The sequence below is a fragment of the Solanum tuberosum genome, unplaced genomic scaffold, assembly GCF_000226075.1.
Source record: "Solanum tuberosum cultivar DM 1-3 516 R44 unplaced genomic scaffold, SolTub_3.0 scf00112, whole genome shotgun sequence".
NCBI classification, from domain to species: domain Eukaryota; kingdom Viridiplantae; phylum Streptophyta; class Magnoliopsida; order Solanales; family Solanaceae; genus Solanum; species Solanum tuberosum.
Window position 1 is genome coordinate 721,271 of NW_006239035.1, and position 17,448 is coordinate 738,718.

The 17,448-nt window shown below is 34.7% G+C and overlaps 1 protein-coding gene across 1 annotated transcript; it reads left to right on the plus strand.

Annotated features, from left to right (window-relative positions):
* Positions 1–3,542: 3,542 nt before the first annotated feature.
* LOC102589998 (ATP-dependent Clp protease proteolytic subunit 6, chloroplastic) lies at positions 3,543–8,633 on the plus strand. The gene is made up of 9 exons (XM_006349545.2): positions 3,543–3,752; positions 3,938–3,999; positions 4,120–4,192; positions 4,989–5,193; positions 5,288–5,353; positions 5,501–5,641; positions 6,160–6,213; positions 7,923–8,015; positions 8,257–8,633. Exons 1-9 carry the CDS (start codon positions 3,667–3,669, stop codon positions 8,302–8,304), a joined length of 828 nt encoding a protein of 275 aa, XP_006349607.1. The 5' UTR covers positions 3,543–3,666; the 3' UTR covers positions 8,305–8,633.
* The last annotated feature ends 8,815 nt before the right edge of the window (positions 8,634–17,448 follow it).

Sequence of the window (17,448 nt, forward strand, 5' to 3'; positions counted from 1 at the left end):
CGGCGGTGGGGGTGGAGGTGGAGGTGGTGGGGGTGGAGGGGATTGTGATCCTCCTTCAGATGAATCCGACAATTTAGATGAAGTATGTAATTTAATACTATTATTGTTGTCGTTGTTATCATTAGAAGAATAGTTATAACTATCTCTAGATAGCGGGATAGGTGATGAATCCTTGTTATATAAAGATGATTTAGAATTTGAATTATTGGATGAAGAGTTATCGTGTAACGGTGGGGACGAGGAGGAGGAAGGTGGAGATTCCTCATATTGTGACAAAAGCATTTTTAAAGAATCCTTGATTAACCCTAGCTAGGTAAAATCACATCGAATAGATCCTTGTCACGCTCCAAGAATAATCATTTTCTATCGAAAATCATACTAAATTATCAAATGAAAAAAATGCATGCAATTGCATGCGAAATCAATTACAAACCCTAGTATTTTAATATAACCTAATTCTATCTAAACAATGAACAAAATGATAATGTAAAACTCATATATTTCATATTATTCTTTTGTATAGTCTAGTAAAGAGAGATTTGAAGAAAGAGAAGACATGTCAAAAAAAGAATTAGAGAGAACTGAGAAAAAAATAGAAAAGATGATTGATACTTTTGGGAGAATTCTCAAAGAAAAGAAAAGAGAGTGAATATTTTTTATGTAATAATAGTTTTTACTATGAGTCATCTTCCCTTCCTCATTCTCCTCCTAAAGTAAAGGAATAATCACTATTTTTTTCTGTTTATTAATATTTTTAAGGAGAAATAACAATTTTGGTTCATATGAGCTTTCGATCTTAATTTATGTGACATACTTATAAACAATTGAAGAAAAGATGAAACTACATTTATTAAAAGTCTTAGTGAACTTAATACACATTATTTTTAAAAAGACTCATTATATCAATCATTAGGAGTGTGTAAATCAAAATATAATAGACTATCCTAACTAAAATCCAAACTTTTTATAAAATATTTATATCAAATAATAATTTATGCTAAAAGGTAGAAATAAGAAATAAACATAAATGACATGGTTTAAGATAAACATAAATGATGTGTTAGATGATGTGCCACTAAGTCTAACTTGAAAAAATTACGATCGAATGCAAGTTTGATTAGAGCTCTGATAAGGGTGTCATTAAGTTGATCATCATCATGAATAACACAAATCCCATTCTTTTCAACATGCTTGCGCACAAAATGAAAGTTAATTTACATCAACATGTCTCATCATATGATTGTGAAAGAAGTACAAAAAAAAATAAACGAATAAAGAAATAAATGAGAAAAAAAAGTATATGAAATAAATATTGAATATAATTCAGATTATGGTATAAAAAGAAATAAAGAATAAATTAAACAATTTAAATAAACAAAGAAACATAAAAAGAAAAAAGAAAAGTAGAGAAATAAAAAGCAATAGAATTAAAAATGAGCTAAATAACTAAAGCTATAAGGAAATGGACATTTATTGTAATTAGTTAGGGGACATAAATGTAAGGGGGTATAGGCCTGTAATTAGTTTGCTTTTATGGGTCATATGATTAGTTTTCCCTTAGTTTTTTTTTGTTGGAAAAATTACATAGTTAAGACAAACATGTGATATGTATTTATTATATAAAATTGTAATTTAAGAGAATTACAATTTGTAGCTATAATTAGAATTTTATAGCATATTCCCCCCTCCCCTCTCTCTCTCTCCTCTCTTTTCCCTCTCTCACTCGCCTCATCTTCTCTCTACAATACAAATGGTAACAATAAATGATACAAATAGTAACAATCAGTAATACAAATGGTAATTGACAACTGAACAAATCATTTTTAGTGTATCAAATACAATGATATATTTCAATAATACAGATCATGTTTTATAATTCAAAATGCAAATATTATATTTCAGTGATACAAATACAAATGTTCAAGGCAACAAATGCAACATATAAATACATAAATACAAATGCACAAGGTAACAAATACAAACACACATGGTAACATATAAATACAAATACACAAGACAACACATGAATACACACAATTTTATGAAATACAACATTGATATAATTATATTCGTTGATACAAATTGTATTTCATTAATAAACTTGAGCTTGATACAATTATATTCATTGACACAAATCATTTGTGTTAATTGTATATGTGATACAATTATCGATCAGATATACATATCAATTGTATCTCTCTCATTTCTTTCCTTTCTCTCCCAAATCTCGCTCGCCTCTCTCCTCCCTCTCCCAATTTTGCTCACCTCTCTCCTCTGTCTAACATGTAGTTGGTTTTTGATACAATTGTACTCATTGATACAAATCAATTGTATCATGATGCAATAATCAATCATATATGCAAATCAATTGTATATCTCTCACCTCTCTCTTAGATCTCTCGTCTCTCTCCTCCCACTCTAGTCTTGCTCGCTTCTTTTCTTTTTCTAACATTTAGCTATGAATCGTAATTAAGCAAATTATAACTATATATCCTTAATTAAGCCGACCATGTATAGACCACTAAAAAAAGGCATTTGTGTGAATGATGACCATACTAGTTAGGGAAAATTACGTGGATAAACAATATATACTAGTTAATTAGTTAACATAGCTACATTTTAATTAAATTACCATTCGCCACTAACTTATAATCATAATTACATGACCCACATCCAGAATTTGTATAATTCGGCTCCTAATTATATAAATTCAGAATTTTCCTAATTGTATAGATTCAAAATTTGTATTTGCCATGAATTTTATATCATTATTTTGTTGATACATTTGATTTGTATAAGTTTTGAAAAATTGTTAAATGTATAAATATAGAATTTATATATACTTACCATGTTTGTATATTTGCAAGAGAATTATATACAAGTTAATTATCCAAACAAAAATACTCATAACAAATGAAACTATAGTTATGAAGCATAATTAAGCAAATTGTAACTAAGGAGACTTATTAAAATTAAGAGCAACTTTCACATATAGCAAACACAAAATTTATATTTGTATGCTATAGTAAAGTTTGCATAATTGCGTTCCATAGCAAACTTATATATGCATAATTCGCTATACATATACAAAAAAAAACAGTTGTATAATCTGCTTTGGTATACATATACAAAAAGATCAATTGTATAAAGTGAGAGAGGCGAGTGAGAGAGCGAGATCTGGGAGAGGGGAGAGAGGGGAATGAAAATATATGTATATATACAATTTTCTCTCGCTTTATACAAACACAAACACACTTTATACACTTGCGATTGTATAAAAAACGAGAGTGGCGAGCGAGATTCACCAGGAGAGAGGTGAAATAGCAACAGTTTGCTATGAGGTACAATTAAATCAAACTATATTTATAACATTTAATTTGAATTAATAATTTGCTATTATATACAATTTTCCCTAAAATTAATCTCTTTACTATTTATGAAATTTTCCCCGATTAGTTAATTATGACACGATGGGGAATTTGGGATAGACGTCCATTAGCACTTAGGTGGGCTTTAGACCACAAAGCTAGTATAAGCCCAATAAAGATCCAACAGTGGTTCGGGTTTTCCCGAGTTCTTATCCCGTTTTACCAGCACGCTTCTACCTTCGCCGGTGAAGACTCTTCCTTCAGTTCTCCGTCACTGAACCCTCGCCGGAGCATCAAAATGGTAACGTCTGCAATTGCTGGAACGTCAATTGTACCAGTCTCTTTCCGGCACCAAACGTGTTCTTCATCTCTGCTTTCCTCTAGGTATTTCATTGCCTTGATATATTGAAGAAATTAATATTAACTCCGTATCTGCAAAAAGAATGACTGGCGTTTGTAGTAGAAAAGTCAGTATTTGAATTTTCTCTGTGAATTGATACAGTAAATATCGGTTTTTGTTGTTTCTGAATGCTGAGAAGGAATTAACAGTAGTTTTTTTTTTTCCGCAGAAGCTTAAGGAAACATGTAGTTTCTGTTCTCCGAAGTCCATGTTCTGATTCATCAGCTATTGGTAAGTTAGGGTCCGCATTAGCAACAGAATTGAGTTTAGTTAAACTACTTAGTTAGCTACTTAATTATCCTGAACTGGAATATTCTATGAATCTTTGGGTTGTATTTTGCCAATTTCTAGGATTTTCAAGCAAGAAGTTGAGGATCCCATTAAAGTTCAATGAGCACGAATCCGGTGCTCATACCAATTCAAGGTTTTATCTTCTATCCTCAGACTGCATATGCTAGTAGTCAGACTTTTTTTAATCAGTACCTTAATGCTAAAAAATGTGTGTACTTGCTATTATTTTGCTCTTATCATATTGCCTTAAAAAGGTTATATTTTTGTAAAATATACTGCCAGATGCAGCACTGATGTAGTTTTGAAAGAAAATAAGAATATAGAGACATTCTCCACACTAGATCTTCTAACAGATGTTCTTTGATCTAGATTTTAGAAGGTTAATTTTCCCTTGCTCTTGAGATGTGTGTACTGTTGTTTTCATTAACTGATAATGCTTTATGTTCTTCCTTCAATACTCGCTAGAAATATAGTTTTTGAAATTAATTATGAGTATCTTCACTTTCACTGCATTGGTTTATGGTACGTTGTTAGAAACTGAGAATATGTCGAAGAGAAAAAATTACCATGCCCGCTTTACTATTGTTATGGTGCTTGCTAGGTCTCAGACAACTAGACTAAATAGGTCAAAAGACAACATCTCTCGTAGCAAAGTGTTCAAACAATTTATCCAAAATATATAAGTCCATATTACACAAAAAATAAATAAACAAGACACGAGCATAGACCAAAATGTGCATGGAGAAAAGATGGTCAGCCAGCCTGCACTGAACTAGCAAGCAGAAATATTGCATTGTGAATGTCTCTTGTGTACTGGGAGGTCTCTGAAAATTTGCTTGGTCAATGTTCACATACAAAAACCAAATGATTGATTGAAACATGTCACCTAGAAAATATAACAGCTGCTGTTTTGAAATTCATGGGAACAGCTATGGTGTTATCGTAGCAAAAGAGGGGGGTAATCCACCCATCATGCCTGCCGTGATGACACCAGGGGGCGCGTTGGATCTTTCTACCGTGTTATTCAGGAATCGAATTATCTTCATTGGACAGCCAGTCAACTCTGCAGTTGCTCAGAAAGTAATATCACAACTTGTGACCCTTGCAACTATAGATGAAAATGCAGATATTTTGGTACTGCTTTGCTTTATCATAACTGTATAGCTTGATTTTTTTTATCAAGTAGAAAGGTATTTCTTACAATTGCATCCATGTTTTGCAATATCAGATCTATCTTAATTGTCCTGGAGGAAGCACGTACTCTGTCTTGGCAATATATGACTGCATGTCATGGGTAAGTATGCCACTTTATAGTGTCTATAATCATTCCGTTTAATCAACTTTGAACAACTTTCAATTGCAGAATATGCTCTACTGCCTGACATTACGTTCTTATGAGTTACAATAATTATGCTATGAAGCAATGGCTTTTCTTTTCCAGATAAAGCCTAAGGTTGGTACAGTATGTTTTGGAGCTGCTGCAAGCCAAGGAGCACTTCTTCTTGCCGGTGGAGAAAAGGGCATGAGGTATGCAATGCCAAATGCACGTATAATGATTCATCAGCCTCAAAGTGGCTGTGGAGTAAGTTCTCGTCTCTTTTGCTGAGAGTTTCAGTTAAGATGTGTTACTTTGAGTGAGTTACAACTACCTTTCATCTGATTTGGCAATATTACAAACACCCACCAACCTTCCCCCTCTCCCCTAAAAAGATCTTTTCACTTCCAATTAGTTGGATGATCACTCTTTGTTACCTTTTCTTTTCTAATATAAGTTTCTCAAACAGTTTAAAAAGGGAAAAAGCTAATTTGATACGACAAAAACTTTGTAAAATTGATTGTAAATTTGTACTACTAAACTTTGTATTGGTGCAATACTACTAAACACTTGGTTTGTGCCAATCTGCGATGTATTTATCGTTTTCCATCAGGCATAATGAAAGGGAATTTTCATTTTTTCTGATAAATTCTTATTCTTTATCTCAATATACTCAAATATCTTTTTTTGTTTCTGCTTGTTCAAAACAGTATGAAGATGCTCCCTTTTAGCTACTTAAACTAGTTTTATTTCTATTAAAAGTCTACTTGCACTAACTGCTTTAGGGGCACGTGGAGGATGTGCGGCGCCAAGTAAACGAAGCGGTTCAGTCTCGCCAGGTTAGTAGTATTTCTTATTCTACCTTCTGTTTCTGATAATCTACAAGAGGGTTTCAAACAAGATTATCTTTGCTCAGCTACAAATTTAAATTTAATGCTCTCCTTATCTTGAAATTATAAAGAGTATTAGAGAGTTCTTGTTTCATGGGCACCAACCTTAAATTTGCATGCGAAGTTAATTTCCAATTCATGAAAGACTTGAAGCTTAATATCATAGTTATCAGAGTAGGATGTGTATCATGTACCACATTTAGTTTGTAGAGTGTATAGCAACATTCAATGAAAAAGATTATGATAATAACCAAAGAATATTCGGGAAATATCATGGTTACAGATTCAACAGTTACATAGTTACATTGCCTTTTGAAAGATTTGATACCAACCTAATTTTAATATCATAATGTAGGCAAGATCAAGTTACAATGGTACAACCAAAGTATACAATAACAAAAATGAAAAATGAACTGAAAGCCTTCTGATAAATTTATCGTGCATCATTTATATTGATATCAGTAATATCACCAACATAACTCTTCCTAGATTTAACATGACTCAGAAAATTTTGACGACTCATAGTATACGTAGGGAAATTGTAAGATACAAATAAAATGTATGCACTATATAAACATGATCAAAATATAGGAATTGTTTTGCTATCTTCTCAAAAAAAAAAAGGATAGGAATTGGTGAAATTTTTGACGAACCATATGTACAGATACAGAACTTGTCTACTAGGGTCATAAAGCTAAATTGATGGAGGTCCACTTGGTATTTGTGATACTCTCTACTAAGTCATTGTTATACTACATCATAAAAAAATAAATACAAAATTCAATGTTATACGATCATCCTGATTAAGCATAGTGATGATTAGATTGAGAATTCAGCACAGAAGGTTCCATGGACTTCCGTTTTCCATGTGAATAATTTTAAAAAACACAATGACACAGCATAGGATCATGATGACCATAAAGAAGTGTCCTTGTAAAACTTCAGTTTCAGTCTTACTGGTTTGTGTCTAGGCTCTTATTTTAACTTATTAAAAAAAAAGATTGTTGACGGGAGTGCACGTGAGCTCAGTTCATCTTTATACATGGGTGTCAAACTTCTGGGTATTATTTTAAGCTAACATTGATGGCCCTTCACAGAGAGCATGTTTTTTTTTTACCCTCTTCCTAGGAGCTCCCACCTTTTTTTCTCTCTTGGTGATTCGAACTCACAACTTTAGGTTGGAAGTGAGGGGTGCTTATCATCTGAGCAACTCCCTCTGCTCTCACAGAGAGCATGCGACTTGTGAACTTGAATGATATGATGCACCAGACATGTGACTAGGACATAAGATTGTTAAATTGGGATAATTGGAAATAGGATATTGTAGTTCACCTATAAAATTAAGCTAAAGCTCCAACAGAGTAGTTACCTCTGTCCAAATTTATGGGATGGTATTTCATTTTTAGTCTATCTCAGATAGAACGACACCTTTCTATATGTAGAAATAGTTAAGACTTTGAACTTTTTACTTATCGTTAATGAGATATTTATTACCAAACAAATATTTATAGATGGTTATAGTTTACAAGTTTCAAAAGTTTGTCTTTCTTTCTTAAACTCCGTGTCCAGTCAAACATCGTCCCAATTTTTTGGAATAGGAGTAGTATAGTTTCCAGAATTTTTTATGATTGAGTTGATATATCTACTTGACTATACAGAAAGTCGACAAAATGTATGCTGCCTTTACTGGCCAACCAATTGAGAAGATACAAGCATACACTGAAAGGGATCGTTTTATGTCTTCCTCTGAGGTAATGTTGTTGCTCATGCTATAACTTTTATGCTGGTGTTTTAGATCGTACTCCTTGCTCTATAGTGTTTCTAAATGCCCCAAAAAACTTGTTACCAATTTCAGAAGTAGTAATTTCTCGCGGTGTAGATGTGGTGCCGTTTTATCTGATCTCATTTCCTTCATTGTCATTTTTAGCTGGGCATGATACAAAAATCCATCTGATTAATCAAACATTTTCTTTCTTTACTGCTCTATGACAGGCCATGGAGTTTGGTCTCATCGACGGGGTGCTAGAAACAGAATACTAGTTGCAAATGAATTGCTTGGAGCACATGATAGCTTGCTTTTAGAAGATGAAAAAACTGCTGTTGATCATTAACCACTTCGAAACACAAGAAACTGGCTCTTGCAAATTCGTGTCGTAGTTCCTCACATACTTCCAATCGATGAACGTTCAAGATCTCCAAAAGCATAATTTTGAAGGCTATCTTGTATTTACTAATTAGTCTCTCCTGCAGATTCACTCAAGCACTTTTACCTGTATTGATCAAAGTCTCAGTTTATTTACATCACTAAATTGCAATTCAGAGGTTGTGGTGTACTTTTGCCAAATAAATATAAGTAATACTTTAATGCACATGCAAACTCTGGGGAAACAACGAAAGCTAAATGAGGCAACCTCCATATGATAAAGTATAATGTCTTTTTTTTTTAATTAGATTTTGGACCAGTGGTCCATTTATTTCATTTCAACAAAAGTCAAACACAAGTTGGCTAAGAGCCCAAATTAAACAAAAGCCAGAAGGTCCAAATTAGGAAATAAACTGTCTTCTTCTCCTAAGGTCTGTTGCCTCAATGTTTCTTGTCCCCTTTTCCTTATCGTTGCACGTTTTCCTTCTCTGGATCATTAATTCCTCCATGGACAGGAAGGTGTTTTATCAGCTCGCAAAGGCACTCGCCTGTTGACATTTTTCCATTCCCAAGTACCGCCACTCCCAACTATTGCTAACTTTCTTTTTTGTAGATGTGAATCCGGTGGAGGTGTTTGGAGTTCAAGAAGAACTCTTTGTTGGGACTTAACCATGTCTCTCCTTCTGAAGGCTTTGAGGTACAGCCTGTTTATCAAGTTTGCTCTCTAGTGGAAAAATCGGTTTGAGATCCCCCTTTTTGCTGGTCATTTTTGTAAACTGAAGTAGCTCTAGGCTAGTAGGCTTTTACATAGCTAGATCATCTCTTCGAAGACAGAACTTCGATCTGTAAGTATTATAGCTATGTGTTTCTGGTTTGTACATGAATTAGCTTAGCATGTTGGATTAATCCTCCTTGTTTTAATTCGCAATGATGGAATTTGTTGTTTATCCATGTTAATGATTCATCTCCCCCTGCTTGGTAGATTGTGAAAACTTTGTACTTGTACAAACTCTGCTTGATCTAAGGCCATGTTTGCCAGGTAGTCTGCTAATTGATTAGCCTCCTGAAATATATGTTTTACCTGAACTTGTTTCCTTGTTATGCTCTGATGTATGCTCTCTATTTTTTCAGCATATGACCAAGGAATCTTCCACTGTTTTAGCAACATGTTTTTTAGAGTCAATGAGTCTGTTTCTAGTATGATCTTCTGAAAATTGTCTGTCTCGCAGTACTGCATCGCCTTCAACACACCCATAATCTCAACTTCCATATTTGTTGCCTCTCCTATGATTTGTGCCTCAACATAAATTAAATCCCCCCTGCTGTTCCTAATGCTGAATCCATATGAACTCTATCCAAGATTTCCCCTACATGCGCCATCTATGTTGCATTTCACCCACTCTGGGTTTGGTTTATCCCAACACACTATTCTATAGTATAGCGTTGGCTTATATGCACTTAGAGTGGTAATCATCTCCTGCCAGTTCTAAAACCCTCCATCTAACCTTGGATACTTCACTTTCAGTAGCATTTGGACTGTGTGTAAACATTGTCCCAGCAGCTTCGAATATGACACCTCTTTCCCGTGTTTTCAAGCATTTCTCCTCTTCCACAGCTCCCACATAATAATTGGTGGTATTGCCTTGAATATTTGCTTAACCTTGTGTTGTCCTGGCCAATCCCACCATGTTGTAATAAGTTGTTGCAAGTGAATTCCTCCTAAGCTAATACCTACACATCAAGCAAAGTGCTTCCATAACTTTTGGGCTATGGGAGCTGTTAGAAAAAAGTGTTGTATCATTTCCTCCTCGCCCACATTGCAACAATGACATTTCGATACCACATTTACTCTCATCCTTTTGAGAACATCAACTTCGGGGATTCTTCTTCGCCAAACCCTCCAAAAAAAGAATGAGATTTTAAAAGGTAACCCCTTGAGCCATATATTAGTCATCCATTCTCTCTTCTCTTTTTTGCCGAGTTAGCAGAAAGGCTGATTTGACAGTGAACTCTCCTTGAGAATTTCCCATCCACCATGCTTTGTCTTGGTCATTCCTATTCATGGTGGGGCAGATGTTTTCTAGTATGTAATCTACCATATCCTGGGACAATAGTTGACGTAGTCTTTCTATATCCCATTGGCCATTCTGGATCATCTCTTTAACCTCCACTTCCTTATCTAATCCTTGTGGTTCTATGTAGTAAAGAGCACCTTGTTTTGTCCAGTTATCCATCCAAAAGCTAGCAGTACCCTCTTTCTGTTGCCACCATATCTCATGTTCCACATCCTCCCTAACTCGTATCATTTTTTTTCATACTTGTGATGCACCTCTGTTATGAGCCAATACGGGGTGATGTTTTTTTACCGTATTTGTTCCACATGTATGTGCTCCACAGGGATTTCTGAGTTCTAAAAACCCACCACAGCTTAGCAAAGAGAGCATTAGATGTATCATAAAGGGATCTGAAGCCTAGACCTCATTCCTTCTTTGGGTAGCACATCTCCGACCATGCAACCTAATGTTTACCTCCCACTCCAGCATAGTTACCCCAGAAGAACTTAGCAAACAACTGATGAATTTTATCTTTAACACTTTTTGGTGGGGACAGTGTTGATAGCATGTAGATTGGTATAGACTGCAATACATGGTTTATCAAAATGTATTTTCCACCAAATGACAAGAATTTGTTATGCCATGAGAAAATTATGGAAGCAACTTTCTTGATTAATCCTTCGAAGTAGCATTTTTTCTTTCTTCCATAGTACATAGGATAACCAAGGTATGCGAACAAAAAATTACCAGGCTTGATTCCAGTCAGCTTTCGCAACCTGACTGTTACAATTAGAGGAGTCTTTTCATGTAGGTAGAAAAAGCTCTTATCTTTATTGACCATCTGTCCCGACACTCTTTCATAGTCTCTCAATACCTTCATCATTTGGATCACTGAATGTCTGTCCCCCGATCCGAACAAGATTGTGTCATCTGCATAGGCTAGATGAGTGATTTTAGGGCTCCATTTTGGGAGCCCAAAACCTTTAAAAGACTCATGCTCATTAAGTTGGTTGAGGCTTCTGGATAACACCTAAGCAACTATAATGAACAAGGTTGGTGAAAGTGGGTCTCCTTGCTTTAACCCTCTAGTGGAGTGGAAAAATCCATGGGACTGTCCATTTATCAATATTGAGTACCAATTAGCAGAAATCAACCTTCAAACCATGTCAATTATCACTTCTGAGAAACCAAACTTTTGTAAAACTTTGGTCAAGAATACCCAAGCCACTCTATCATATGCTTTAGCCATATCCAACTTTACAACTACATTGGCCTCTTTGTTTCTTAGGTGTATATCCCATATTATTTCTTGTGCCAATAATACATTTTCTGTATGCTTCTTCATTTCACAAATCCTGATTGGTTGGGTGAAATAATATTAGGAAGAACTCCAACTATCCTTTCATGCATTATTCTAGAAATCACCTTGTTTGTGAAATTGCTCAAACTGATAGGCCTCAAGTCTTTGGACTCCTGTACAAACTCCTTTTTCGGGATCAACACAAGATTAGTATGTGTAATGAATTTGGGCAACTCATGTCCACAGAAAAAAGCTTTGACTAATATTGTTAAGTCCTCTCCTATTATATCCCAACAGTCTTGGAAAAACCTACCAGTGAAGCCATCTGGTTCACTCGCACTGTCTCCATTCAAGGTGGAGACCATTTTTTTAACTTCCTCAATACTTGGAAGTTCAGTCATCTCCTTGTTCTGCTCATTTGTAATTAACATTGGGATATTTTGTAGCATGTCATACTCCTGATTGCTGCCCTCTTCTGTGAATTGATCTTTGGTAGAACTCAACTACTGCCTCACTCATTTTAATCTTATCAGAAACTTCATCCCCCCTAATATCTTTAATGCGATCTAGATTCAGCTTATTTCTATCTCCATCCTAAACCATCTCATGCCAGCCTGTTGTCTCCAGTACTCCTTCTCAACTACTAGATACTTCCTCAATTCTACTTCAGCCTTACTCAGTTCACTTCTGTTAATTGAAGTTGGATGGAGTTCTAACTGCACTTCTTTTGCCTTGATTAAATCTTCCAAAGTGGCTATCCGTTGAAAGATATCACCAAACATGTCTTTACTCCATTTTGATAATGCCATCTTAGTATTCTTTAACTTGTCTTGAAATACGATAAACGGGATCCCAAGTCTGTCTGACTTCCAATGCTGTCGTACCACCTCCTCAAAACCTTTATGTTTAGTCCAGAAGTGTAGGAATTTGAAGGGCTTGATATGTGATTCCTCAGTAGTATTACAATGCATATGTAAAGAGGCATGATCTGATCCCTGTCTCACCAGGTGATGAACTTCACTAGATGGGTACAATTCTTGGAATTAATGATTAAACAGGACCCTATCCAGTCTCTTGAATATGCATTCATCCTCTACCCTTCCATTCCACCATGTGAACAAACTCCCAGAGAATTTTAGCTCTGATAAATCGCAATTGTTTATACAGTGTGCAAAGTTTGCTGCTTCCGATTGAGTGAATGCTAAACCCCCAGTTTTTCTTTTTCCCTCAAACTCACATTGAAATCTCCTCCTACAACCCATGGAATGTCTGAGTCAACAACAATGCGTTGTAAATCTTCCCATAGGTCAATTCTTTCCTCATGACTACATTTGGCATATAATGTTGAAACCAATAAAAAGTATTGTACTTAGTTAACTTTATCGTCAATTGTTGAACCGAGTCTGCTACAATCTGCCCTTCATAGTCTTCATCCCAAAATATCCAGATTTTCCCTGCCCTATTAACTAAGGCATTTTTGTAACCCAACTTTCTTCTATATTGTTCTAGTTCACTTGGATCCCTAAATGGTTCCATGATTGCTATATATTTGTAGTGATACCTTCGCTGAAGATCAATCAGTCGCTCAAAATACTTTTGAGTGTTGACTGATCTTATATTCCAAAAAATTATTTTGTCAATCATTGATGAATCACTATACTCCGATCCTTTTTACTCCTTGTTTTTACCTGTAGAGGTATGATAACTTTACCTTTCTTGAAGTCTCGCTTCAAACTATCAACATGCCGAGGTGAGAGGTCTCCAGCTCTACTTATTTGTGGTATGTTTTCTTCCATCTCCTCATCCTCATCGCGATCCTGCATGATTTTAATTTGATCCTCCGATATTTTCCTCAAGGCTGCAGCTAGTTGTACATGCACTAATTGCATACCCAAAGGAGGATGCAATCCTTCCTCATCTCTTCCATTAAATCGATGTGTACACCCATTTGTACTTCCTTTATGCCTACTTCTTGACTTTTTGTCTCAAAATTGATTGCATCCTTTTCAGGCATGTTCATCCCCCTTTTTAAGTTTGGCTTCCCCTTTTCCTCATTGCCCTTCTTCTGGTGTCCTGATCTGCTTGGTAGTGAGAAAGTATCTTCCACCAATTGTTTAGTCGAGATATTATTGCCCTCTTTGTTTTCCAGTTGCTCTTTTTCTAAACATTCTGTCCCCTTCTTATTTAGTGCGTCAAATTTGTTTGTGGTGATAAATCCCACTTTATTCCATACCTGGTTTATCGTCTTCTTGCTTGGCCCCCCTTTATTTTGTTTCCCTTTATGGAATCTGTCCTCCTTATTTTCTCTTTCCCATCTCTTATCATTGTTTCTTTCCCTTCCTCTGTCAGCGTTCACAATAGTGTTTGCATATGTTTCAATCTTCTCCTCCAGCTTCCCTTGTTCATGCTTCTTCTTGTCAGTGTCCCCTTCCCCTTCAGTTATTTGCTACCTGTTTGGGTGTAGTTTTGGATGTTCAACATAGCACTGTTGTTCATCATGCCTCCGACTCATGCATGTTTTACAATATTTGGGCATATAACCGTACTTTATCTTTATCCGCTTCTCAACTACCTCACCATCAGACCTTTTTACCCCAATGTTGATTCTCTTTGGGAATTCCTTGAGCAGGTCCACCTCTACCTTAACCCTAGCACAACTAGGTCTAGTTTGATTTTTAGTTGCCATGTCCACCTGTAAAGGTTTTCCCACTGCTGCATCCTAAAGAAGTTTGGGGGTAGTGAAGGAAAGGAAATCCATGCTATGGCTGTTGATGTCTCTTCCTCCGGATTGAATAATGGATCCCACTTCAAAGTTCGCATTGGATACGACCAATTTTGATGTGTTAAGTAGAAAATTGGTTTCGAGAGCAGATTGACATAATCTTCCAAAAGTGTAGCCCTGATTAACACATATCTATTGGTTAGTAAACCAATATTACATTCCCCCTTCAGTCCACATTGTTTTGGTACTATTTTGCGTATTTCTTGTATGTCCGGCCATCCGTAAGAGAACTTTCCCACGACTGCATATTGGAGATTTTCGTTGACTATCATCTGATCTACCTCTGCTTGTTCCCATAAGATTCTTGGCTCTCCATGCAAGTACAATATTGGCTTTAGAGGAAGCGGTCTCACCTCTCCTGTTGTCGATCTAAATAAGCTCCCAAAAGTCTGCTGACCTGCCTCCATCTGAGGCTGGCCAACGGCCGTCGTGATCATGAGGAAACGGTGGTGACAACGGCTTTAGGTTACTGTTATTAAAAGTCCTCGGGGGTTAGTATAGCGACAGACTTGATACTACCGTTAAGCAATATACATAAGTGTAATGTCTTGACTCTAATAAAAAGTTATTTTTTTTCTTCAGAATGAACAAGTTTCAACTATCTGAGATTTTGAGAGCATTATCCACATGGCTTCTCGCACGTGAAAAATGTTAAGAGTTAATTGCATTGTTTTTTTGTACTTGAAATTTGTCGTTATTAATTCACAGGTCTTCATTGAAAAGTTCATATCGTCACTAGTGTATTTTCTTTCACTCAATTATCACTTGTTTATCAACATGAACATAAGGCTTTTAACACCGTTTTAGCACACACCAAGTCTCTAACTCATATCAAGGTTCAAAAGGTCTTTTAAGCATTAAATTTTCATAATACTACGATTAAATCAAGGAAAATTTAGAGCTTAGAAAATGATACTAAGCAAAATAACTATCATGGGAACATTGTAAAATATAGGGGTAGATTAAAGTGTTCATTTTATTTAAGCAAAATACATTTTAGAGTTCACAACTAAATTAATAGGCACAAAATCAACACCTAATAAGTAAGTATAAATCAAATCTTGTATGACCAAGTTTCCATTATACTTTATTGTAATTCTATTGAACGACTTTGCAATATGATTTTTTTTTATTTTACTCCCACTTATTGTGCACAACACGATCACTTGCTTTTTGTTGGGCATTTGTTGTCACAACACTTTTCACATTAGTGATGTTATAAAATTCTATCAAGGTTCAAAAGATTTGATTTTAATTACAATAAAGAATAGCTTAAATGGAAATTGAAGATATATACAAGTTCTAGTAACAAAATTTTAGTTTGAAATCCTTAAATTGTTAATGTTATTCTTTTGCATAGGGGGTCTAATTGTTCTGCATGAGTCATTGGCTGATGCAATCAAAGTGAAAGGTATATTGATAGTTAATTCATTCAATTATCTATCCATTAGAAAAATCATATGGGAATTAAGACAATTTAACTTAGGTCAGAATTTTCCAAAATTCTTTTTTATCATATGCTAGAGATGTGATCATCATTTAAAGATAAAAACTGAGATTTTGAAAAAAACTTTTATTTTGAAGAATAGTTAATTTACCTTAAGAACCAATTTATTTAGTAAAGGAACAAGATGATCCCTAAATAGAACAATCATATACAAAATACTCATATAATCCACCAAATAGGTTTCAAATTCAGATATAGCTAATTGATCGATTAATAGTTATCAATTGGCTTAAACAATTTCAAAAGGAGAAATTGAACCGAAAAAAACTCCTTAATTAAAAACTCATTAAATTTATGCATAAAAATAAAAATAAAATTGAACTTTGTATCTTATAATCACCAACGATAACAAATTCCATGGCATGGATGAAGTTAAATTCAAGTCACAAAAAGAAAGTTAAAAAATAAAAAAAAATGAATGGAGGGGAGAGGGAGATTGCAAAGATCGATATAACTGAGGAGCTAATGTGTTTGCAAAGATCAATACAACTAAGTATGAGGGAAAGGGGAGATTGCAAAAATCAATACAACCGAGGAGAGATAGAAAATTGAAAAGATTGAATAGAACTAAGGAAGGTGGAATTGTAAAGATCAATACAATTGAGGTGATTGATTTTTTTTTATCTGATAAAGAATTTCAATTGAGGTGATAGATAAATATACAAACAAAGATGATATTTTGTACGAGAGGACAAAAAAAGAGAAACCTTTAAATTATACTTAAGATCATCGTCTCTCCACTCCTCATGGCATTATGGTACGACCAACCCCTCGAGAATGGATATTGACATCTTTTTTAATCATGGTTTCTCTTGTTGATCAACATGAACAAAAAAAATTTAGCACTATTTCAGCACATAACAAGCACTTGATTTACACATTACTAATTTTCTTTAACTCTTTTTTTTTCTTCTATTTTAGAATACTTATATCATTGATTTTTTTCTGTTTACCAACCTTGAACCCTTGACTTAGTAGTCAGGAGAAAACTCCTCAACCAGTCAACTAGTATGATCAAGAAGGCTGATTAATTTTTCTTTAACTAATATCAAGATTTAAAAGGTTTTTTAGTATTAATTTTTTATGATACTGTGACAATTAAGAAAAGTAGGGAGTATAGACAATTGTACCAAGACAAATAAACTATCAAGGGAGCCTCGTTAAATATAAAGGTAAAGTAAATGCTCATTTTATTTCAGCAAAATGAATTTCATAAGTTCACAATCAAATTGACGGCTACATAACAATATCAGATACAAATAATCTCAAATTTTGATGACATATTTGAGTCTTTACCCTTTTTTAAAAAGAGAGGTTGCAAAGATCGATATAACTGAGGAGGGTGTTTGCAAGGATCAAAACAACTAAGTATGAGGGGAAAGGGGGAGGGGGGGGGGG